Source organism: Glandiceps talaboti, chromosome 19 (assembly GCF_964340395.1).
Source record: "Glandiceps talaboti chromosome 19, keGlaTala1.1, whole genome shotgun sequence".
Classification (NCBI taxonomy): Eukaryota; Metazoa; Hemichordata; class Enteropneusta; family Spengelidae; genus Glandiceps; species Glandiceps talaboti.
Window position 1 is genome coordinate 11352889 of NC_135567.1, and position 26566 is coordinate 11379454.

The window sequence follows — 26566 nt, forward strand, 5'->3', positions numbered from 1 at the left end:
GTCGTTTATGTTGTTACATTTAGTCTTGTTGTGTCTTTATTACGTTTGAAGTAACATTTTCAACAGGAAATGATGGAAAGACCTCTTTGATTATGAGAGATTTAAAAAAAAGAAAAAAGACTAAACACCATCAATGAAAGGGAGGAATTGTATGGTTGAAACCTGGGTACGGTCAGATGACAACCACCCTGCTGAGTAGTGTGTGCAAACCTCTCCACGCGTACACAATACATGACATTGTATGGAGAGAGGTGCAATGCATTATGGAACCGGCAACATGTCTATTCATCTACTATTAGTTAATCAGTTTTGTAAATATATTTTGGGATTGCCCTGAAACAAGGCATTGCACTTTTCAACCCATAATATAGCTGAAAATGAAATTTTCCATGGATAAATAGCATACTTAATGGAAGAATTAAAGGGTAACATCACTACAGGAAATAGAAACATTTTCAGTCTTTTCATGATTTTATATCACATACAATTATTTGTGATTTCAGAGAAACATCAAGTTGATCTTGTGCCTTTATAGGGTATTTTTGCTATGGACTATTGAATCATGGGAGTCAGCAGAAATAATGTATTCAATGTTCGAACACCGAATGGTCGTATATCCATGACAGCTGCTTTACATTGACGTATATAGCATTTTTGAATATTCAGTGTTCAACCAATGAATAATTACTTCTGTAGACTCCCATGATGCAATAGCCCATATCAAAGATACCCTACAACAAATGCACAAGATCAACTTGATGTTTTGCTGAAATCGCAAGTAATTTTGAGTGATGAAAAAACATGAAATGACTTTCTGGAACAAGAGTTTATGAAAATATCTTTATTTCCTAGTGTGGTGTTCTCCTTCAAGGTATAATTTAACTTGAACTCTTTAATATTATTTGCTATTTTGTCATTCAGTTGGGATGACTGATCAGCTTTGAATAAGATATCATATCCAATTACTTCCCATATTTTTTCACTCATAAAAAAATGTCTGTCACCCCAGCAAAGCGTTCATACTATTTGGCAAACTGTAGAATAATTGTTCACGAGGTAAACCTTCTTATTCTAAACACAGGAACTCATCACAAATAAATAATTCTAGCACAGCTTGTGACAGGCAAACTCAGTAACTGGATAGCTAGAATTTAGCTGTATATTCTCTCATACCCTAACTTGTTCTCCAGAGGTACATCAAACTTCATAAAATTTTTTCCGTCTGTGAATAAATGAAAAGGACGTTAAGAGTTACCATACTGGCTGAAACTAATCATAAAATGTAATTATAATAATTAACATAATATGAGCCTTGGAAATAAAAAAAACTTCAACTTTTGCGGGGTTTTTTTGTAAAAAAACAACAACCCAAACACATTCTCAGTTACAATCTAGACAAAAATTGGGGATACTGTATTAACATTAAAATTCTAAAATCCAATATGGCCACCACCACCACCAATTACAACTGTGTCAACTTTATAGATAAATCACAGGGGCTTGGAGTAGGCTATTCTGCACTGCAAACATGAGTTTTAGAATACAGCGCCCTCATTCAAACTAGGGTAATCATCACCTCATATTACCCTTTCTTAAGAACTTTGTCCCTTGGTATTTTGTAGAAATGTAAATCAGGGATGTTTTTCGTATTGATCAGTCATAGTGGAAAACAGCAGTGTTCTATGATTAACCGAGTAACCTATACCATACCCCTAAGGTACACACAGACAGGAAGTAGAGCACTACCATTTTGGAAAGGAATATACAAATACTTATAAATGTTTATATTTGTTTATAGGTTTTTTAATGATGTTTTTTAGTAAAACACCTTTACTTATTACAACTAAAACATCAAGGGATTGCTGAATGACTGTACGTATCATACACATTTTGTGTTCCCTAAGAATAATTTAGATAGATAAGAAACAGGCTTCCCACAGACCACTCATTACAAATATAAACAACATCATCCAACCCCTACTGATACACAGACACACACACATCATCCTTGGAACAAACAAGCTATTGAAAGTTATCAAATTGCAGACTCAGATTTTGACACATACAAGTGTATTGATTCAAAGTTACAAGTGATATGTGTGTGTGCACATACAGTGCTTGATCAATGGTAGGGGTGTGGTGTTGTTTATATTTGTAAAAATGGGTCTGTAGGAATTCCTGTTTCTTATCTATCTAAATTATTCTTGGGGGAACATAAAATGTGTATGATACGCAGTCATTCGGCGATCTCTCAGTGTTTTAACTGAAATGTTTCTTGCCGTGAAGACGGGACGAGGTAGGGTCACCTGTTGAGGGCGTTCAGTATAACTAACTCAGGTAGTCAGAAATAAGCATGTCAGTATTGAAACCCACTTCAAGGGTGCTTAGAACTAACTCATAAAGACACACACACACACACAAATAATTTCATTATTCAAGTTCTCCCTTCAATTCTTGTCTTTGTGTTGTTATGTTTAATGTATTCCACCTGTACATATTGTAATGTAATGTAACATTATGTACTGTAATTTAAAAATAAAAAAAAATATTCAAAAATTCAAAACACACACACACACACACACATGCATACACATACACACACACACATGTAAAGTCTTTAAGATAAACATGTATATAGTTGTGTGAGTGGGTTGATATAGATAGACACAAGAGAAAGTGTTTAGTACAATCTCAGACATCAGACCGGGGACAAACAGAAACTGCTACAAACATGGAAAGTAAATAAATGTGGCTACTGCAAACCAGTGTGTGACGTACTGGGTAAAAATTATCAACATACCAACATATAGATACACTAGAATATGTTACAATATGTCTGTCTGTATTTACATCTCATGCAACGAAATTGCAGAGAGATAAAAATAAAGTAAGTGATATTGTCATGAATAAAATTATCATAAATTTACATAGATTTCACACTTAAATCTCCAACTACTGATAAATTCATCAATTTACTTTCATCAGATAATTTACATATTCTTCAATGCCTTCCTGTATTTACATTTCATACAATGATATTTATGTAAATTTCTGATAATTTATTCATAACAATTCCACTTAATTTATTCATAGTTATAGCCTGTCTTCAAGAATTAAGCAACTACATTTGTATTTTAGGGTGATGACCTTGGATTTGTACTGAATAGAAGACCATACTCTGTATCTGTATCTGTTTGAATACTGGAGACTGTCTTACAATAGTGAACTTGCAAACCTGCCATGTTGAATGTTGCATCATGGGAAATATGATAATAAATACTAACCAATTAGTATTGTAAACAATGTTGATACATGTTTTTAACCACAAATAATCAATTCATATTTACCCTGACCATTGTGGAAGGTTTATTTTATTAGTAGCTCCAGATTAGGTATTATGATAACCACAGATAATCCCATAGTCCTTTGTGTCTGAGCATGCTCAGTCAGGATTGCAAGTTCCCTATTGAGCAAAAATCCTCCAGGGGGTGCGCACTTTGTTACTCGGAGATAACAGAGTGATGACAATTGAAGGACTTTAGTATCTAATATTTTATTTTCAATAAATAAAAGTTCATAGTTGTGTAGGTCTAACAGATTTTGATATTCAGTACTTATAAATTCATCTTACATTGTCATAGAATTCCAGGATACCTCAATAAATATTTCATTTTTTTTTTAAATCAGTAAAGAAATTATACAGAAGATAAAAATGGCCATATGGATGAGGTTTGAGTATTTTTGATTTTTGATTCATAAAACAATTTTATCTTGGCTTCCTATTTGATAAATCAATGTGTAACCACATATGCCAAGTCCGTGTTTATAACTCACTAAATTGCAGAAGATTAATAAATGTGTAAAATGTTTGTTATTGTACGTACTATAACAAAGTTTATACACATCTTTTTATTTAGCATTTTGCAATGTATTGAGTTACAAACACATGTTTGGTTGATGTTTTCCAATGTTGATTTTAGAAATTGAAATTCAAAATTCAAAATAAATTTAGTGCACTGACTTTACTAAAAGTGAGATCTCATTTCCATGCTGTGCCATACAAACAAAATGAAAAAGTGAAATCACAAACCAACAATAAATACAGAATTAAGATAAAGAATACTAAAAAAATCCAGTATGATTTTGAAAACCTAGTGCAAAATATGTTTCTTAATGTATGTTAATTACATTCAAGTAGAATAGGGGACAAATTTTGCCTGAAAATCAAATCCTTCTGTGCTCATCAAACTGTCGTGTGAAAAATGGAAACTTTGGGCGGGGTTCACCATCTTGTTGTCATGGAAACAGTAAATCAGTTATTTTTTCCACAGCATTATTATTACAGATAATATTCGATGGCCACTTTAATATTATGACTAAATAAGAAATACAGATATAAGGTTTGAAAAATACAATCAAGCTTTACTATGTTTTTCTACTTGAAAAAAAAACACTGTGAAATAACTGAGACCAAATCTTTGCTATAAACTCAAGAAATTGTAAAAATGGCAAAATGTGTAAAAAGGTTGCTACGCACGTACGTACATTAATAATTTTTTTTACACATTTTAAAAATGTTTTGCAATTTATTGAGTTGCAAACTAGGACTTGGTCTATGTTAATTAATATTATAATGTTACAGTCACGGTGTTGAGTGACTGTGATGTGTATTTATACATTAGACATACCGCAGGCGGTAATATATATTAGGGCGCCCTCATGAGGCAAAGGGAAGTAAACCAAGGGCAAAACATGATGTGTCTAAATTGGACAGAGAATTTCTCCAAAATAATTATTGCAAACCATTCCAAAGTCAACACTTCCATAAAATTATTTAAAGCATTTTAAAGTATCTAACATTTCAATTTAATTTTTTTTTTCAAAATTATGAAGCATTTATCCAATGCTGTGTACTTAACATGACATCATTTTCTTGAATCTGATTGGTTGTAACCAACAAGCTATCACACCAAATAAGGTAATTTGTTCCATTCAAGATGGCTGTGCTCACTCATTATATATATAAAGCACAGAGTTCTCGAAAAGGCATTTGTTTTAACTGGTATAACAAGTTTTTTGATTGGCCACTAGTTGCAGAGTAATTGCAATTTCTGGCCATGTGAGGGCGCACTGAACACAAGTCTTAGAGCACCAGGTTTTGTATGGAGCTAGAGGTAATTTATGGCCATCTGCTCTATTTCCAATTACACTGTTTACATCGTAGTACAATGGGTTAATAGTAATATCACTTTCAACTCAAAAATTGTAAAGTGAGCCCTGATTTTTTTTCTTGGATTTAACTAAGGCCTAAAAAAAATTGTGTGGTTCTGATTACATATACTATCAAGTTTAGAATAGGTGGGGGTGTGGGGGATGGGGGGGGGGTAAGGGTGGGGTAGGTAGATTGTTTAGCCAGAACCAAGCAATTATTTTGTAGGCCTGAGAACGTATTTACGTTTGCTTGCAAATAACATGATCCTTTGACTTTCATTTCTGAAGCACATAATAATATTAAAAGTGGCAAAATATATCACACACTATTGCTGTATGTATGTCTCTCAAAATGTCGTACATGTAAAAAGCTTCTTTTTTCCTTCGTTTCAAAGTGCCTGGTTTCAAAATTTCAAAATATCTAAAATAAATACCCAATCCTCATCCATATGGCCACTTTAAACAATCTCAGACAAGGGGTGATAAAACATTCAGACACATATGACCCCTTGCAGTGGGGAATGCACCATGCATAAGTCATTTAGAACAAAACAAATATGCAATATCTCTTACTTTGGTTGTTCTACATCACAACAATACACGTCTATGTCATGGCAACCCATGTCTACATCACTGTTTCTGCTGTGTTCGAAATACGAGTCAAAGCACTTAAAATTGTTGTTACTTGCTTTACGTTATTCTCTAATATTTGTCTTAATTCAGCGGGGAAATACTCGTGACCTAAAGGTTGTCACTAAGGAGTCGCTACACTCGTAGTGACAAATGCCTTGTTAGTCACTCATATTTTCCTTAGCTGAAGAAAGAAGAGTATTGGGGAATACCATCTATTAGGATGTATACATTATGTTAAATATTCTAAATAGGGGGTCAATTTGTTGACACGGACATACAACTGCAGACATCAGACCTTGGACAAACAGAACGTGTTACAAATAGGGAAAGTGAACAAATGAATTGAATTAGTAACACTTGGCACAGCATGTTGTAACAGCAGAGACTTGTATTACACACCATGGTTTGATAAGAACAGTTTTATTGCCTGTTGATGTGTACATGAAACACCAGGGGAACTGAAAATTTGTGTTTGAATGTGACTATTATATAAAGTGGCCATAAAACTGTTCTTATCAAACGATGGAGTGTGATACAAGTCTCTGTACTTCCAACATACTGTGCCAAGTGTTATTAATCCAATTCAGTTGTTTACTTTCCCTGCTTGTAACAGATTCTGTTTGTCCATGGTCTGATGTCTGAAGTTATACATGTAGAAAATGACATATTGACATAGTGTTAAGTCTGATTGTGGATATTCTCGCAAACCAGAGCTGTTATTTCGTCCGCTACACTTCAAAATAAAGATAAGAACAGTGTCGTAAAACAGGCCGCTGTTTGCGACGATGGATTATGGATAGGTGGCAGTGATATTTATTTCTTTGCTTGGCTGCAAAATCAAATGTATAATATTATATGTATTGTCACTATCAGTGTCCGTAATTTGTGTACGTAAGTCTTTCCAAAAAATCGTTGAGGTAGATTGAAGAAATATTATTATTACTCTTGTTGAATCTCTAAATTGATGCCACATCTCTAGACTGTGGTCTTTGGTTTATGTTATCATAATCATGATTTTCATCTTCACACTTGTAAAGATATGCCTTCTTGAACAAGTTTCCCATTTTACAATTTCACATAAAAATATTCCATGACTAAAAATATTAATTCAAAATAAATACCATGTATCCGAACTATAAATACCATATTTTTGGCTCTAACGTTGCCATTGTATCTTGGATCAGAATTCCATCCCCAGAATCTGGACAAATATTAAGTACTAAGTAATTAGATCAAGATGGCCGTCTAGACAGGCTGACCTATAACCTCTGACCTACAACTTGACCTCTGTAGTGAAATCATACAGTGGCAATCTCGTCTTGGTTACCCAGACTCTGGTGGGCACTTCTACAAGACGTCCTCTGATGAGTGTCTGGAGAAACGAGATTCCAACTAAACTGTGCCGGAAGTCACTTTGTTTATTCCAAGTCACGAAAAATTTTCATTATCATTAAGATGTATCAGTTGCTTGAGAAGTCATAATCATTCTGCCAGCAATTTTGGACATAAGGTAGTCCCCAGCATGCAAAGCTCTGGGATATAGTTCCGGCACAGGCGAGTTCGGACTTGGTTTTCCCAGACTCTCATCTAGGGAGTTCTCATAGGCAGTGCCCCAAGTAGTGAGAGTGTCGGTAACCGAGAACATGACAATCTTGCCAGTGTATTTTAGTTAATCTTCAAACAAAGCTGGTTTAGAAACATCCTTATAGAATGATTTCTGTGAAATATTTACAGAAGAAATGAAAAGAATTTTCATCCAATCAGAAACTCTGAGTTCATCTTATGTTCCAATAACTTGCGAAGCATTTTCTCAGACCGGGAAACCATGACTAGAGCAATTCTTGTGTTTGTGTGTCCAATGATGTCTTCATACATGTCGATGACCTCATCTCTGATGTCATAAATCTGCTTTTCTTTTTAACTATAATTTTGGTTTCTCTTCTAGGGTGTCATTACTCCTGTTGAACACAGAAAAACAATTTTACCGAAAACTCTTTGCATAGTATATCATTTCCTTTTTATGGAATCTGCTTTTTACCCCAAAGCCTAAAAAAAATTGTTTGGTTCCAGTTCCAGTTCCCGTCGCCACCTATTTTTTCACTAATAACCCTAAAAAATTGTTTAAGTATTCAAGAAAAAATATAAAAATCACAAAAATTGTGAAGTCTCGTGAGAAGTAGTGGTTGTGGAAACTAACATCAACTTAAAAAGACAATATAAAACTGTTCTTCCAATTTGTAATGGATGTACATCTGATGGGAAGAAACCAATAACATAGAGACCATATGGAAAACAACAGAAAACATAACTACCTGAACTAGACACTCACATATGAAAAAAATAAATACCGACCCCACCTATTCTAAAATTGAGCGTAATTGGAACCACACAATTTTTAGGCCCAAATATTCCTAAAATATGCCAATTCAATTCAAGAAATAGAGGATTTTTTAAGCAAATGCACGGTACTAAATTACAAGTTGGGAACGAGGGCTTTGTATTCTTAGCATTACATACTGATATGACATTGATTGTGCAAATATCCAGGGTTTGGCTTTATGACGGCTGGAAGTTGACGATGTCGAGCCTGACTTTGACTCAGAGGTTACTGAGGTGACTACACACATACTTTAAATCATTTTTGTTCCTCCCCTTGTGTTGATCCATCATTTTCACCTAAGTTTTCTGGCCATGCATGCATATTGATTGACTTAAAAGACAATGAAGTAGAAAATATCTTTGTGAAAAGAATGATATAGATCGCCATTCATTATAATAATGACGAATAATCTACCATTTACAAAGACAAAATATGAACTGATTGACTATGCGACAATGTCTGCATTGTTTACATGTGAATAAACATTTCAACGAGTATTCTTCAATGTCATAAACACAACAAAATATGATATCAATTTTGGTCAATTAGTTCAAGGGTGGGTGGATGGGTGGGGGAGGGGGTCTGAGGGGTAACAAAATGAGAACGTTGCTTTTTATCCAACATTGAAGTATTTATATCACCCTTAATAAACACAAACATATGACATATAATTTGAATTGCAAATGAGATGTGTTCATTTCCTTTATTTAAATGAAATGTTATACATATTGTGATTATGTAAATTAGTCATTTACATACAAGATCAAGGTGAACAGTGTGTTCTATGTATGGTACAAAATGATTGCGATGGTCATTGGTGAATTACACATTTAGTGTTACAAAGAAATGCTTGATAATAAACAAAATAGAACCAGGAGCTGAAGTATTGTAATTAAAATGTTCTAGTGGCAAAAATATCTCGGTTTATAGTACTCTGTAGTAATAACGAGAACCCCATGCCATGTAAGTGCCAGTGTAGGTTCTCCGGGATATTTGCGCTTCAGCTTGCAGCGTTTCCTGTTGCATCTTCACTCACTCGGCTCATATAAATATGGCTGTAGCATTCTTCCAAACCAGAGGTTGTTATTTCATCCGCCACACTTTGAAATAACGAGACGGCAAGTTTCGGTGGTGTCATAAAAGAGGCCGTGGCTTGCGACGATTGACTATAGAGAACGCTGCAAGCACTCATGCAAATACCCCAGTATGGTACACTTACACACATGCCATGGAGTTTTTGTTACATTGACTATGCGGGGAGTCGATAAATAAAAAAATAACTTGTCTTCAGTTTGTAGCCTCATAGTGCATAATTAACCACCCTTAACGCAGGTCAGGTCATATTTGATTCTAGTTATGTCTAAGTATTGCAACAGAGATATTAATCCACCGAGTTAAGTTGAAATGGGGTCTTGGTTACACTTACAGATTGTACCTCTTTTAAGAACACAATTCATTTTCCATTTCTGTAGTTTAGTTCCTATACGGCACATCGCGATTACTACGATCTCCACTCACGTATATAGGGAAAAGTCATTATTCCAGTACAAAAATCTGTACTAGTCCTTCCTGCGTTCGCATAAACATGATGCCATTATCGCATCTCTGCATGATTTTGGTTTCAGACTGGAGAGGTGGAGTTCGGTTAATGAACAATTGTCTAAAGGAACTAAATAACCAATTGCAACTGCCTATCAATTTGTGATGGATTACTACTGACATACATCGTTTACCCTTCACCCAATGGGGTAGCACAGATTTTTGTGCTAGAAGGAGGACTTTACCTATACATGAGTGGAGATCATCGTAGTAATTGTAACGTGTCATATAGGAACTCGACTACATTGAATGTATCATTGCATTCTCACCATACAGGATGAGTAAAAGTGTCACAATGTGCATGCACATTCATTATTTACACATCACCAGCGATGACAATGTTATAATGCTAATTCCCTTAAGTGCAATAGTTATCACTGGCTACATATTTGCAATCGCAAGTGCAAACAGGAAACTGTAAGTTTGTGAAAATGGTACTGTAAGGTTCGCCGTGATGGGGCGCCCTCACACATCAGCCAACCCCTAGGAAGCCAGTGAGGGCGAAACGTCACGACGTCTCTTACAGTCTAATGGTACAATGTACATGTACTGTAGTCTGTAAGGTACGCTGTGATGGGGCGCCCTCACACATCGGCCAACCCCTAGGAAGCCAGTGAGGGCGAAACGTCACGACGTATCTTACAGTCTAATGGTACTGCAGCATGTTGTTTCATGTATAGGAATTCTGTATATATTTTTACTGAGTCTTTTGATAGTAGAAAAGCACCAATACCAATTAAGAGCAAATACAATCCCAAACCAACATTTTTATCACATTAAAAACTGAGTATTAAAGTTAAATAAAGAATGAAGATAAATTGTATAAGATATACAAGTGGTGTTATAATTACTACCAAATAAGAGATAGTTTAGAATTATATTAGGCAATATGTTCAGGGCTCGAAATTAACGGTAGTCCTGAGTCCACAGACTATCAATTCTTGTCATGGGGCTACCATAATTTGCAGCTGATGGCCCATTCAGGCTAACACTGATTATGTGGTGATTTAAAGGATGGAAGATTTATGGCCATGAAAGTATTTTAATAACAGACATATTTCCAATAGAGGAAATTTGTTTTCAGTTCAGAAATATAGGACTATTGGTCACCATCCTTGGGCTACCACTTTCTGAAATTGGTAGCCCACTGGGACTACCAGAGAAAAAAGTTAATTTTGAGCTCCGAGTAAAATATTATTTTTTACAACACATTTTTAATTATGAATTATTACAGAAACTAAATTTCAGATGCTGGCACTGACCATATATACACACAATATTACATTTTATCTCACTGTGAACACAAATGAAGAGTTCTGTGTTTGAATCTTCCTTGTTTCTTCTGATAAGTGATGTTGAATTGTAATCACAGTTAAACAAAATGTATCATTCATATAAGTGTGTGTTACCAGTGTCAGTATTTTCTTTTTTTTGTAAATCTCTCTGGTCTCTCTAATTTGGTAGTATACAGTAGTTTTCCCTTGAGTGAAATCACCAAACTAAAAGAATTAACATCCCAAATTAAACAAACTTTTTTAACAATATCTGATAAAAGCAAACAATGAGGATACATTTTTAATAAGCAAAGACAATATTTGTTACATTATTCAGGAAAGTGGTCAGGAAATTCCGACTGTATTAAAATCACAATAACTGTAACTAGCTTTTTTTTTTTTTCTGTGGTGTATATGTTATATTTCTGTTCAGTACAAGTTTGCATTCTTGTTTTATATGTACTTGGTAGAAGTGTATGTACATGATATTTCCTCCTATTTCACTTATTACAACAGAGGTATACTACAGTTCAAATCACAGATAACTTCCTAGCTTTGCTACAACCAGGCTGTTACTACGGTTACACCTCACCAAAATAAATTAAATGTAGCAACTGGAAGGGTTAATGTCTACACCAGTCCTATGTTAACACCAGACTAGCTCAGTGCTAACACTAGGCTGACACTAACACCTCACCAGTATGTGTTAGCAACTGGAAGGGTTAATGTCTACACCAGTCCTATGTTAACACCAGACTAGCTCAGTGCTAACACTAGGCTGGCACTATCACCTCACCAGTATGTGTTAGCAACTGAAAGGGTTAATGCCTGTACCAGTCCTATGTTAACACCAGACTAGCTCAGTGCTAACACTAGGCTGACACTAACACCTCACCAGTATGTATTAGCAACTGGAAGGGTTAATGTATGTACCAGTCCTATGTTAACACCAGACTAGCTCAGTGCTAACACTAGGCTGACACTAACACCTCACCAGTATGTGTTAGCAACTGGAAGGGTTAATGCCTGTACCAGTCCTATGTTAACACCAGACTAGCTCAGTGCTAACACTAGGCTGACACTAACACCTCACCAGTATGTGTTAGCAACTGGAAGGGTTAATGTCTGTACCAGCCCTATGTTAACACCAGACTAGCTCAGTGCTAACACTAGGCTGACACTAACACCTCACCAGTATGTGTTAGTAACTGGAAGGGTTAATGTCTGTACCAGCCCTATGTTAACACCAGACTAACTCATTGCTAGGCTGACACTAACACCTCACCAGTATGTGTTAGCAACTGGAAGGGTTAATGTCTGTACCAGTCCTATGTTAACACCAGACTAGCTCAGTGCTAATACTAGGCTGACACTAACACCTCACCAGTATGTGTTAGCAACTGAAAGGGTTAATGCCTGTACCAGCCCTATGTTAACACCAGACTAGCTCAGTGCTAACACTAGGCTGACACTAACACCTCACCAGTATGTGTTAGTAACTGGAAGGGTTAATGTCTGTACCAGCCCTATGTTAACACCAGACTAGCTCAGTGCTAACACTAGGCTGACACTAACACCTCACCAGTATGTGTTAGCAACTGGAAGGGTTAATGTCTGTACCAGCCCTATGTTAACACCAGACTAGCTCAGTGCTAACACTAGGCTGACACTAACACCTCACCAGTATGTGTTAGTAACTGGAAGGGTTAATGTCTGTACCAGCCCTATGTTAACACCAGACTAACTCATTGCTAGGCTGACACTAACACCTCACCAGTATGTGTTAGCAACTGGAAGGGTTAATGTCTGTACCAGTCCTATGTTAACACCAGACTAGCTCAGTGCTAATACTAGGCTGACACTAACACCTCACCAGTATGTGTTAGCAACTGAAAGGGTTAATGCCTGTACCAGTCCTATGTTAACACCAGACTAGTTCAGTGCTAACACTAGGCTGGCACTAACACCTCACCAGTATGTGTTAGCAACTGAAAGGGTTAATGCCTGTACCAGTCCTATGTTAACACCAGACTAGCTCAGTGCTAACACTAGGCTGACACTAACACCTCACCAGTATGTGTTAGAATCACACGTTTATTTACAAATGTTGCTCGCTTTTTCATCACGTATTAGTGTTACCATAGCAAACATGTTTGCCATTAGATATTACCATAGCTACCAAATGTTGTTCCTCATTCACAAATACCATAGCTACTATGTTTGTCATTCACCGTTACCATAGCTACCATGCAATCATTATCAACCATTACCATAGCGACCATACATAACTCATAAACCAGAGAGGTACAAAGTTAATACAAATAAATAAACAAAAAATTTAATATCGAAAACGGGAATTTTGTTTTTGTTTAAAACAGGGAAGGAGATGAAAATTGTCACCGAGCATCTTGTATTATCATGGGTTCTTCATTTATCAACTTAATTTAGTGAATGACGAGTTGACAGACGCTCAAACTTGGCTAATCTGATTGTCGGCATTCAGTTCCAAGATGCAACGAGCGAGACAATGTCAGATATGTTTTTATGTTTAGGGGTGAGATCAATAGTTCAATGTCGGATAAAAACAAAAACAAATTCTTTTATGGGGGGGGGGGGGGGGAGCCATTAGAGTTCCCATCCTACAAAATTGATTTTACTTTTAATGGATCTGTTTGTACCCCTAAATGCAAATATTTCAAAAAAATATCGTCAAATTGAGAAATGGAACAATTTTCACTATAATAGTAAATACATGGCACTAAAATAAAGTAAAGTGTCAACAAAAGAAATATTTTTTTCCTCACTACATACAGGCTTTGTACTCATATCACTACATACTACTACATACTGGCTTTGTATTCATAGCACTACATACTACTACATACTGGCTTTGTATTCATATCACTACATACTACTACATACTGGCTGTGTATTCATAGCACTACATACATGTACTACTACATACTGATTTGAAATTGACTGTGCTGTCCGAAACATTTTAAATTTTTGCCAATTTAGTTATAAGATAAGGGGGGTTGGGGGGTTGGGGGGTCTGAGGCCTAACGACAAGAATTTATTTTTTTATCCTGTATTGAACTATTGATCCCCCTCCCCTCAAGTTTGTTTTGTCTTTAGTATATTTGAAATATGTTTGGTGAATTTTTCAAATGCAATATCTTGAGAAACAGCAAAATGTTTCAGCAATGAGAACTTTAAATCATATTTTGCGATACTATTTTGTTTAAACACTTCATTTTCCTGACCCATACTGTAGTCGAAGTTGTGAATGTAGCTAGACAACTGACCACTACTACAATAAATAGTTCACACGCCCCTCCGTTTCAACCCACAAACACCTACTTTTCAGCGTGTTCTTTAGGTTTTGGTTTCGTCTGACTTTTGCCATAGACGCTATCCAATCCAAGTCCAGCAAATACCATGGAAACACCCATCCATTGCCGTGGTAACAGAGGATTGACAAAAATTATTACTGATGCTAAAATTGTGAAAAATTTCCTAGTGGTGGTGATGATGGAGCATGTAAGTGGTCCGAATGTTGTCACGGTAACAAAGATGAAAATCTGGCAAAAGAAAACATAAAACGAAATATTCTAAGTGTTTGTTTTCATCATTAAAGTGAGGAGCACATTCTGTAACTTTCTACTCTATAAGACGTGTTACGATTACTACGATCATCTCCACTCGCGTATAGGGAAAGTTGTTATTCTAGCACAGAAATCTGTGCTACCCCATGGGGCAAAGGGTAAACAATGCAAGTCAGTAGTAATCCACCACAAATTGACAGGCAGTTGCAATTGGTTAGTTCCTTTTAAGGCAATTCCTCGTTTACTGAATTCCTCCTCTCCAGTATGAAACTAAAATCATGTTGGGACACAATAACATCATTTACGCCTATATGTGAATTGAGATGATCATAGTAATCGTAGCACGTCATATAGGAACTTGCTAGTCTTTCCCTGAACTTGTTGTTTTGAAAAAACCTTACCTGTCCTATAGCACTAGTACACCCAAATAATACCATAAGGGGTAGAACTTCAGGATGACGACTTGCAAACCCAATGAATGGAGCGCCCTCACCAGCCAGCAGTATACCTATCAAAATATGAATATTCATGACATCAATTCTTGCATCCAATCACAGGTACTAATCATCAATATCATGACAGAACCCCCCATGACGCATGAGAGGAAGTATGGCATACCAATATCAATTTTTTGACGATGAGGTTATGACGTCACGTTGGTTCACAACATAGTGGGAACATTTTGATGCACGGATTTGTCATTATTGTAACACTGTGGACTATTCCAGTGTTCATAGATTTTCACTTCAAACTCTCGCCACATGTCCGAGTACACACTGACAAAGCAATGGTAGTTGCCTGGCAAAATGATGTAATGCCCTACAAGTATTCCATGGTGCCAAACGGAGTTAAATTTAGGAACATAGTTTCAAACATTCAATCATTTATTTATGAATTAATGTTTACACAGAGGAGCTTCCATTATCTATCTACTATTTGAATTGAATTGAAATTTTTTGTAATTGAAATTTATTCCCCACAAGAAATAACCATACAGAAAAGAAATAAATGATAACATCCAAAAGGAAAATGATTTCAAGTTGTGGGTGAGAGACTAGAAAATAGTTTTCGGAAAACTAATCGAGTCTAGCCATTTTTCAATTCAATTCACATGTTTCCTTCTAAGATTGTCGGAACATAACTTACCAAGTGCTAGGTACAACATGGACCATATGTTCATATTAAACATCAATGCATATGGACCTGTTTTATAATCAACACGCATTCTTTCTTGAAAAACTCCGGTCACTCCATCTAATGTTAGTGAAATTATCTGTAAATGAAAAAAAAAAAAATCATTTTTCTGCCATAGAGGGCATCCTAACATTTATTTTACAAAAGACACTCTTTATGAATTTTTTCTGGAAATTTCACTAATCTGGCAGTAACAGCTTAACAACATGTGATAGCAAATGTATGATCAACTCAGTGTTCACACTAATCTGGTGCTAACACCTGAACATCACATGATAGCAAATATTAGGCTATCTCAGTTTTAACACTAGGCTGGTACTAACACCTCATTAGTCTTGGTTACCCAGACTCTTGCCGCTGGAGGCTCTGCGTACAAGGCCTCCCCAAACGAGAGTCCCGGGAAACCACATTCCAACTACCCCACGGACGAAAGTCACACAGTACATTTCTTCCAAGCATAAAAAATGGGCTTATGAGGTCTGGTTGTTGTAATTAATATATATCGGTCACTTGAGAAGTTATAATCTGTAGCAAAGGTACCCAAATCATTCAGCCTGCAATGCTGGACGCAAAGTACTCCCCATGATGCACTGTTCCAGAGGCTGCTTCCTGCGCGTGGGCGAGTTGAAATCTCATTTTCCCAGACTCTCATTTTGGAAGGTCTTGTTGGCAGAGCCCCCAGTGGCAAGGCAAGACTCTGGGTAACTGAGACACCTCAGCAGGTAGAATCAACCTCTAGCTAACATGCACAATGTCTAATTATTGGTATTTTAACAATTTTAGTGAATAAATATACTGCTGTTTATGTGATCAAAAAATACCTTAAAATTTATTTTTTGTGAGAAATGTTTTAGGCCTAATAAAAAAAAGTGTGGTTCCGATTACATTCAATTTTAGAATAGTTGGGGTAGGTAGATTTTTTATTTTATTTTTGTTTCTATGTGATTGTCTAGTTTAGGTTTTCCACTGTTTTCCAAATGGTCTCTGTGTTATTTATGTCTTCCTATCAGATGTACAGCCATTACAGATTGGAAGACCAGTTTTATATTGTCTTTTTGAGTTGATGTCAGTTGCTGTATCCACTATTTCTTGTGAGACTTCACAATTCATGTCATTTTTTTTTTCGAATATGTAAAAAAAGTTTAGTGTCGGCAGTGAAAAACTAGGTGGGGTCGGGTTACTGGAACCAAACAATTATTTTTTTAAGACTTATAGTTAGGCCAAATAAAAAAAAATGTGTTTCCGTTTTGGATATTCTGACCGACATTTTGTTTGTTTTATGGTTGCAGATAATATAAAATGAAATAAATTCCAGACATACCTATACTATTTTCTGAGGCCATCTTATTGGAAACATGCCAAAAAATTTTTCCAACTAAACGGAAATTCAAAATCACTGTGCCAAGTATTAACACTATTATTAATCCAATTCAATTGTTTATTTTCCCTGACTGTAACAGGTTCCGTTAGTCCACGGTCTGATGTCAACAGTTGTAGTTATGGTTAAAATCAACTTCTAATTAGCATATACAATGTCTGTCAATATACATATTGCTGTTTGTCTAATTGAAAAATAATACTACCATTGCAGAAAGAGAATCCTCCCCCATCCTAAATTATTTTTTGTGCGAAAATGTTTTCTAGTAAACAACTTACCAATAGGATAGTACAATTTAGTTACTTTGGAAAAAATATATTGGAAATGAATGCGCTGTTTCGATCCATCTACTATGAACCTTGATCACACAATAACATTCTACGATCGCGTGTCCGTACCTAGAAGACGGATCGAAACGTTGAATTCATTTCCAATGTATCATTCCAAAGTAACTATATTGTACTGTACTATTGATTCTTAGAACCATGATAAATATATTCACCAACTTACTAATAGGACAGTATTATATAGTTACTTTGGAACGCTAAATTGGAAACAAATGCGACGTTTCAATTCGTCTTCTACGGACCTTGATCAGACAATACCATTCTATGATCGCGTGTCCGTACCTAGAAGACGGATCGAAACGTCAAATTCGTTTCCAATTTATCGTTCCAAATTAACTATATTGTACTGTTCTTGTCCTATTGATTCTTGGAACCATGATAAATATATTCTCCAACTTACCAACAACATTTCACCTATTCCTATGACATGTTGATCGGAATCTGTTGATACGTTATCTTTATACATAAACATTGTAATTCCCAAAACTATTAACAGAACACATAAATACTTGGCTAGGTTGTAACGTTTCCTGGCAAAAAATACTCCCAGTAACATTACTGTAAGAAAATCAGAACAAAGAGGGGTTAGTTTATAAATCGGATCTGACAACCCCTATGTTTACACTAAATTAGAACATTCCTATTGTCTTGAACAAAAATGTTGGACAACACCATGCAATATACAGGGGTGGTGGCAGTTACACTGAAGCGAATTCAGAATTAGACCCGATATCTGAAGCAAAATGTGTCTGAATTGACAAAAATCTAACCAACTGCTTCATTTTATTGTCTGGCACTACAAAAATCTTACCAACATTGTTACATTTTATTGTCTGCCACAACAAAAAATGTTACCAAAGTGCTTCACTTTATCACCTGGCTCAACAACCAACATGGCTATATTTTATCGTTCGCCTCAACACAGCATCTTAACAAAAGTGCTACACTGTGTCTGCCGCAACAAAAAATGTTACCAACATTATTTTTTGTTGAGCCAGACGATAAAATATAGCACTGTTAACTGGAATTGGAATGCCAAACTTTTTGACAGCTAGGGGGTCTAAGCCACATAAATTAATAGCTCAACAGTGAAGACAGCCATTTAACTTACCCGGAATTGGTTGAGATTAATTTGCAAGATTTTCCAAAACTTGTGACAGTTAGAGGGTCTAAGGCTGGAGCCATATTAATTAGTACCTAGACAGTGCAAAAAAAACAACCATTTAACTTACCTGGAATTGGTTTGCAGGATTTTCCTAAAACTTGAGTTGGATAGCTGACATGCCGTAGTGCCCAGTTACTAGCTACCATAGCACCAATGTAAGAGAATGCACAGGAGGCATAGAAAGTATTTGGTGTTGGATCTATGGCATGTTTAGGTGTGTTCACATGTAGACCTATGAATGAGGAATCATAAAAAGGAAGTTCACAAATTATATAACAACCCATAACACCAAAGTAAAGCATTTTCTGTATGTACCACACGCGTTTATAGCATCCATATCAAGTACAACCCATAACACCAAAGTAAAGCATTTTCTGTATGTACCACAATCGTTTATAGCATCTATTTCAAGTACAACCCATAACACCAAAGTAAAGCATTTTCTGTATGTACCACAATCATTTCTGGCATCCATATCAAGTACAACCCATAACACCAAAGTAAAGCATTTTCTGTATGTACCACACTCGTTTATAGCATCCATATCAAGTACAACCCATAACACCAAAGTAAAGCATTTTCTGTATGTACCACACTCGTTTATAGCATCCATATCAAGTACAACCCATAACACCAAACTAAAGCATTTTCTGTCAGGGCTCGAAATTCGTTTTTTTTCTTGGTAGCACAGGTGGGCTACCATCATTTAAATTTGGTAGCCCGAGAGCAGTGACTGGTAGCCCATATGCATGCATTCCTAAATTAATGGTGTTTGTGTATATATGTAACTATATGATGTATTGAATTCGGTGATTGATTGAATAACTTGAGAAGTCACGTTAACGCGTTATTTGTGTGTATTTCACGCCATATTTGACATTGGGGACGCAATTTTTTGCATGTATGCGTCTCTGAGGACGTGTTATAAAGAGGGGACATGTGAGGCTTACTGTTAGCAAACAACGTACGGTTATTATTGCAATGAAGAATAAGTCATCTAGTCGTAGTTCTTACTAGTAACTATTAGCTAAATCTCTTGGTGCAGTGAGACCTGTAAAATTTGAATATGATTCAACGTATGGAAAACGTATAAACAGTTTCATAAGCCCCATGGCCATTTCCTGATGTGGAGACTACGTCTTGGGTAGTTTAGAAACTATGTGCTGTTATCATTATCTATCCACGTAATTGGTTACTTATTAACAGACGGGTTAGACAGGTTTTGTATCAATACACGACGGCCATTATGGCAAAGGCCCTTCCATTCATGGGCGAAGAGATAATCAGAGTCTAAGACCACATTGGCAGACGGTCCATGGTGAAAACTTCACTCAGATAAATTCAAACCATCACGTCACCATTTCATTCTCACTAAAACTTCAACTTTCTTTTGAGCTTTGCTACTACTACTAGATCAAATGCATTACGTGAATTTTACCATTCACCACTGCAAGCTCTCTGTGGTTGCATAAGCGTGGTTTACACACGGAATGTTTTAGGCATCGTTCAAGAATAAACGAATCTGTAGGACAGGTGTATAGTTAATTCTCATCAGCAGCATAAGATTTTATCAAACACCATTACAACTGTGTCTCTGTCAAGTTGAAAGTTAAAGCTGTCATTCATGTGATGGAATTTAGTTACTGCAATGCTGTACCAAGAGTGTACTGTACTCAGACTCTGAGAAGAGCCGAAAGGGCCCGGGCCAGAGATCATATTTCCAGAGAGTGATTACCATAGAAAATTGAAAGTATAGAAAGATAACATTAAATCGCTATACAGAATATTGTTACATATAAATGTTTTGTTGTGACATTTTGGAAGTACAAGCTGTGTGTACGATGTACGGAAGAATGACGTGTACAGTGTACATGTATTTCGTGTACATGTAGTGTGGATGCAAATTTGGAAAAGACGCACTGATTTTGACGCTAATTTTGGGAGAACAGGTCCCACATGACTGCGACCTCGGAGGCCCCCGGGAAGGCGTCGGAGTCAGGCTGTCACAGTTTCATTCAAAACTTAGTAGCCCAACTGGGCTACCACTCACATAATTTGGTAGCCCAGAGACAAACATTGGTAGTCTGTGGACGCGGGACTACCGCGAATTTCGAGCCCTGTCTGTATGTACCACACTCGTTTATAGCATCCATATCAAGTACAACCCATAACACCAAAGTAAAGCATTTTCTGTATGTACCACAATCGTTTATAGCATCCATATCAAGCACAACCCATAACACCAAAGTAAAGCATTTTCTGTATGTACCACAATCGTTTATAGCATCCATATCAAGCACAACCCATAACACCAAAGTAAAGCATTTTCTGTATGTACCACAATCGTTTATAGCATCCATATCAAGCACAACCCATAACACCAAAGTAAAGCATTTTCTGTATGTATCACACTCGTTTATAGCATCCATATCAAGTACAACCCATAACACCAAAGTAAAGCATTTTCTGCATGTACCACAATCATTTATAGCATCCATATCAAGTGTAAAAGTATACTGTTTCATTTGCTAATTGACCACATGCTAGGCTTGTAAATAAACCAATTGAAACAGTATACTTTTACACTTGATATCAATGCTATAAATGAGTATACTACATGTAAATAGAGAAAGTGCTTTACTTCAGTGTTACTCATTGTAATATGAATGCCATAAATGAGTGTAGCACAGAAAGAAAGTGCTTTTCTTCCGTGTCACCCATTGTAATATGAATGCTATACATGAGTGTAGCACATAAAGTTGTTTTACTTTTGAATCAGTGTTACTCATTGTAATATGAATGCTATAAATGAGTGTAGCACATAGAGAAAATGCTTTATTTCAGTGTTACTCATTGTAATATGAATGCTATAAATGAGTGTAGCACATAGAGAAAGTGCTTTACTTCAGTGTTACTTGTTGTAATATGAATGCTATAAATGAGTGTAGCACATAGAGAAAGTGATTTACTCCACTGTTACTAGTTGTACAATGTTCAGACTACAAGTGTGAGTTTCACTGTGAGGCAACATAAAGTCTTAAAACTAATAAGCTGGATTTGGGACTCCATTCACACTGAATTTTTCTACCTGACATAGATCACATACCAAAGTCATCCAATATTAGCATAGCCTTCATTTGTTCCAGTAATTTAGCAGCAACCCTGAACTTTAACCCTGGAACCCTCCTTAGCTAGTAAACTAAATACACCTACATAATCAAATGAAATTTTGTGTCAGACACAAAAAATAAGTCAACTCTAAACACCCCACTGTATCGGAAACACAAGTTTTTTCTTTTGCCTTTTTGTTGCCCCATAAACATAATTTACATTTTTATACTTACATATTTTAGCGACAAGAGCGTTAATTATACATTGAGAGAAAACAAGCGATAATGTGTACTTGAAATATTCCGCATCGTCTCCTTCACCATACTTGCCCCGTGTGCTGAAAAATAATGTAAATAAATTCAAAATTAGGTTATATCGGTTACTTCATTTGATCTGTTATGAGCTACTGTGTACAATTTTCATACATCCAAGTTAACGACAAGAATGAAGTTGGTTTCAGATTCAGAACATCATTAAGATTCACATTGGAGGAAAATATGAGGCCAGTCTCATATTCAGCCTCAGATTCATATTCTAAAAATCACAATAAAACCAAAAGAAAAGCAGTCAAACAAGAAATTATACCATAGGGACGACAGGAATTCTCCCACTTCTCACCCGTCATAAAATATTACTTCTACAGACTTTTGAATAAAACTAAAAAATCTTTTTTTTTAAACAGGGTTATGCAGATTAATAGCATCCATATCAAGTACAACCCATAACACTAAACTAAAGCATTTTCTGTATGTACCACATTTGTTTATAGCATCCATATCAAGTACAACCCATAACACCAAAGTAAAGCATTTTCTGTATGTACCACAATCGTTTATAGCATCCATATCAAGTACAACCCATAACACCAAAGTAAAGCGTTTTCTATATATACCACACTCGTTTATAGCATCCATATCAAGTACAACCCATAATACCAAAGTAAAGCATTTTCTGTATGTACCACAATAGTTTATAGCATCCATATCAAGTACAACCCATAACACCGAAGTAAAGCATTTTCTGTATGTACCACAATCATTTATAGCATCCATATCAAGTACAACCCATAACACCAAAGTAAAGCATTTTCTGTATGTACCACAATCATTTATAGCATCCATATCAAGTACAACCCATAATACCAAAGTAAAGCATTTTCTGTATATACCACACTCGTTTATAGCATCCATATCAAGTACAACCCATAACACTAAAGTAAAGCATTTTCTGTATGTACCACAATCGTTTATAGCATCCATATCAAGTACAACCCATAACACCAAAGTAAAGCATTTTCTGTATGTACCACAATCGTTTATAGCATCCATATCAAGTACAACCCATAACACCAAAGTAAAGCATTTTCTGTATGTACCACAATCGTTTATAGCATCCATATCAAGTACAACCCATAACACCAAAGTAAAGCATTTTCTGTATGTACCACAATCATTAATAACATCCATATCAAGTACAACCCATAACACCAAAATAAAGCATTTTCTGTATGTACCACAATCATTTATAGCATCCATATCAAGTACAACCCATAACACCAAACTAAAGCATTTTCTGTATGTACCACAATCATTTATAGCATCCATATCAAGTACAACCCATAACACCAAAGTAAAGCGTTTTCTGTATGTACCACAATCGTTTATAGCATCCATATCAAGTACAACCCATAACACCAAAGTAAAGTGTTTTCTGTATGTATCACAATCGTTTATAGCATCCATATCAAGTACAACCCATAACACCAAAGTAAAGTGTTTTCTGTATGTACCACAATCATTTATAGCATCCATATCAAGTACAACCCATAACACCAAAGTAAAGTGTTTTCTGTATGTACCACAATCGATTAATTATAGCATCCATATCAAGTACAACCCATAACACCAAAGTAAAGCGTTTTCTGTATGTACCACAATCGTTTATAGCATCCATATCAAGTACAACCCATAACACCAAAGTAAAGCGTTTTCTGTATGTACCACAATCGTTTATAGCATCCATATCAAGTACAACCCATAACACCAAAGTAAAGTGTTTTCTGTATGTACCACAATCATTTACAGCATCTACTTCAAGTACAACCCATGTATGTACCACAGGATACAGGATGCAGATTCCATCATTGGAGTAGTGTTCCTACCAACAAACCAACATCAGCTAAACTTTGACCTCTCACAAATGCAATGGCAACAAACTTTTATGTCTGATTTTCAGGTGATTTTCCCCATGCACGCTAAGACATCCCCTCCCCCGTCAAGTGAGCGTGAAGGGGGAACATGTCCTGTAGCTTGGACATTACTATATCTTGTTTGACTGTTTTTATCTGGTGTTGAGACGGAACCTAAGTTTCGATATGAGACTGGCCTAATATTGTCCTTCAATATGAATATGATTCTGAATCTGAGACCAACTTTACAATGAGATTCAAACAAGATTTTCTATAACACAGGGTCAGTCGTGAGAAGGCGATGATCACCCAGAACAAAACAAAACGACACAAAACGCTGGAAATAGAGGTAAATAAAGTCATCTAGCTGCTTTCACCACATCAGATTTTAATCAGATTGAGTCCATATTGTATTTGTGGTCTTTGCACTAATTCTGCGACTCTGATACAGTCCTTTACCCTGGAGCATGCATGTGTACCATCTGTTTCATTAGCATACCCTTGTTTGAGACAACCACATATAAACCAATAGATGGCTACACATTCTACGACTAAAATCGCAATTTCTTGCTACATATTCTCGAAGTGACATAAATCGGTTTACAAGATGCAGACACATTGCACGCCAATCTCTTGGTGTCTGCAAAGTGATATACAGTCCAAAAAAAAAGTTTTAAAAAAATTTTCATATAAAAATAAATGAATAAAAAAAGCGTGTGAGGGCAAAAAAAAAAATATTTCTGGTTAGCGCCCATTATTTAAATACCCTCACGTCAGTCTTTTTTATTCGGGTTTGACCAGCCCATGCAGTCTGCAGATCCAGGGGAAACACATAAATAATCGTATCTACTTCAGTGAAGACAACTGCTGAGCCAATCGTGAACAAGCAAATGACATCTGCCCCAACATACAAACTTGCTGTAAAGTACTAAATAAAAAGAACAGTAACTGGCATAAATAGTAGATTGAGTGACAGGTTTGATAATTACAAAAAAAAAATAATATGTTTCTGTAGTCAAAATGTAGGAATACTAAATTGATTCAATCTTGCAAGTGTGCAATTCCTGCTAATATACTGGTGTATGTGTTGTTGCATCATTTGAACTGGACACTAAACTGTAACACTGATAACAGATAGTACAAGTAAAAATATCTTTCTCCTAGTCTGAAGAGTAGACATGGTGAAGAGGACTAAATGATCCAGAGGGGAGGGAGGGGTGGAGGGGGAGGTCAAGAACACAAAACAAGCGGAGTAAAAGTGGCCACTCGTGAAAAAAAAAATCTGGCTGATCAAGAAACACACACAACAAATAAAGTTGCATAAATGAACGAGTTTTTTGCTCCAAAAAATTAAGTTCCTCTATCGTCAATGACATGTTCAACAGCCAAACACTTTTTTACCCACGTGTCATGCCACATCGATAGAATCATAAAAACATGATGTGATCCGAGAGAGGGAATACGTATAGGTGTAACGAATCAACACAAATGTCTTCAGCCATTCACAGATCACGCACGGAAACTATATATCATGTAAAGAAATTAAATATGGCGGTAGCAGGAAATAAAAAGTGCCGATCATGATTCACCCCTTACCTCCAACACCCCCCACCCCCCCCCCCACCCCCGCCCTTCCTCTTAGTTTGAATACTCAGATAGGCTATACAGTGAGAGCTAAGTTTACCCAAAGCACAGACAAGTTCGCTAACTAACTTGTCTGTGGTCAAAGACAATGAACAAGGACTACCTGACCTCGAGTGAACCTTACAAGACATGCAACAGAGCCGGGGGAGTGTGTGTGTGTGTGGGGGGGGGGGGCGTCATTATATGTACAGATAACTATATAATATTGAAATTTGGCAGGTCGACTAACAATTGATTGATCTATGGGCCATGCAAAATACTCCAGTATATGTTGTTACGTTTTGCTTGCCTCATAACAGCATGGATACATTGTATGCTAATGATTAACTCTACGTGTCTCTATTCAAGTTGGCAATGTTTTGATGTTTGTAAATTGTGACCTCTGTAGATCTTTTGTCTATATTTAAAAGGACCCGATCACAATACATCATGTCAACCACCGGTGGTTGGAGATAACAATATACACTTCGTGAGTACAGCGGTACCAATTAACAGTAACAACAAATTGGAAAGCATACTGTATCGAGAACACGTTGATTTCAGAACCGGAAGTACAATACAATAAATACTTACATCTTTTCTTGTACAATACCGTAGAAAAAATAGCTGATAAATATCCCAAAAAAGCAAGCTAGTAGTTTCAGCCGTGATCCTTCCACGACATCGGCCTTCATTTTCTTACTTGACCCGTTCGTAGTCGAATTTGACGGTCCCAGATTTTCCGCTTCAGTATGGTCTAACGTCGCCTCCAACTCGAGCGGCGTGCTACTCTTAGGATTCATAGGCTAGTTGTTTTTTTCCCACAAATTCTCCAGACCTTCCGTACCGGCTTGTTGA

The 26566-nt window shown here is 36.2% G+C and overlaps 1 protein-coding gene across 2 annotated transcripts; it reads right to left on the reverse strand.

Annotated features, from left to right (window-relative positions):
• Positions 1–383: 383 nt before the first annotated feature.
• On the reverse strand, positions 384–26566 carry LOC144449910 (solute carrier family 35 member B1-like). 2 transcript variants are annotated; one of them, XM_078140458.1, is made up of 8 exons: positions 26303–26566; positions 22131–22234; positions 18854–19018; positions 18022–18179; positions 15849–15975; positions 15104–15210; positions 14458–14678; positions 384–1222 (listed from the first exon to the last, which is right to left on the reverse strand). In XM_078140458.1, the coding sequence occupies exons 1-8, from the start codon at positions 26509–26511 to the stop codon at positions 1198–1200; spliced, it is 1116 nt and encodes a 371-aa protein (XP_077996584.1). In that variant the 5' UTR covers positions 26512–26566; the 3' UTR covers positions 384–1197. The 2 variants fall into 2 exon arrangements, with proteins under 2 accessions (XP_077996584.1, XP_077996583.1); XM_078140457.1 differs by lacking the exon at positions 384–1222 and adding an exon at positions 6533–7802.

Excerpts from the sequence above, each read along its gene's own strand:
- LOC144449910 (XM_078140457.1), bottom strand. The coding sequence starts at position 26,511 with ATGAATCCTAAGAGTAGCACGCCGCTCGAGTTGGAGGCGACGTTAGAC. Across the intron at positions 19,019-22,130 it reads CGCTCTTGTCGCTAAAATAT|GTCTACATGTGAACACACCT; the intron begins GTAAGTATAAAA and ends CCTCATTCATAG. Across the intron at positions 15,211-15,848 it reads CATGTTGTACCTAGCACTTG|GTATACTGCTGGCTGGTGAG; the intron begins GTAAGTTATGTT and ends ATATTTTGATAG.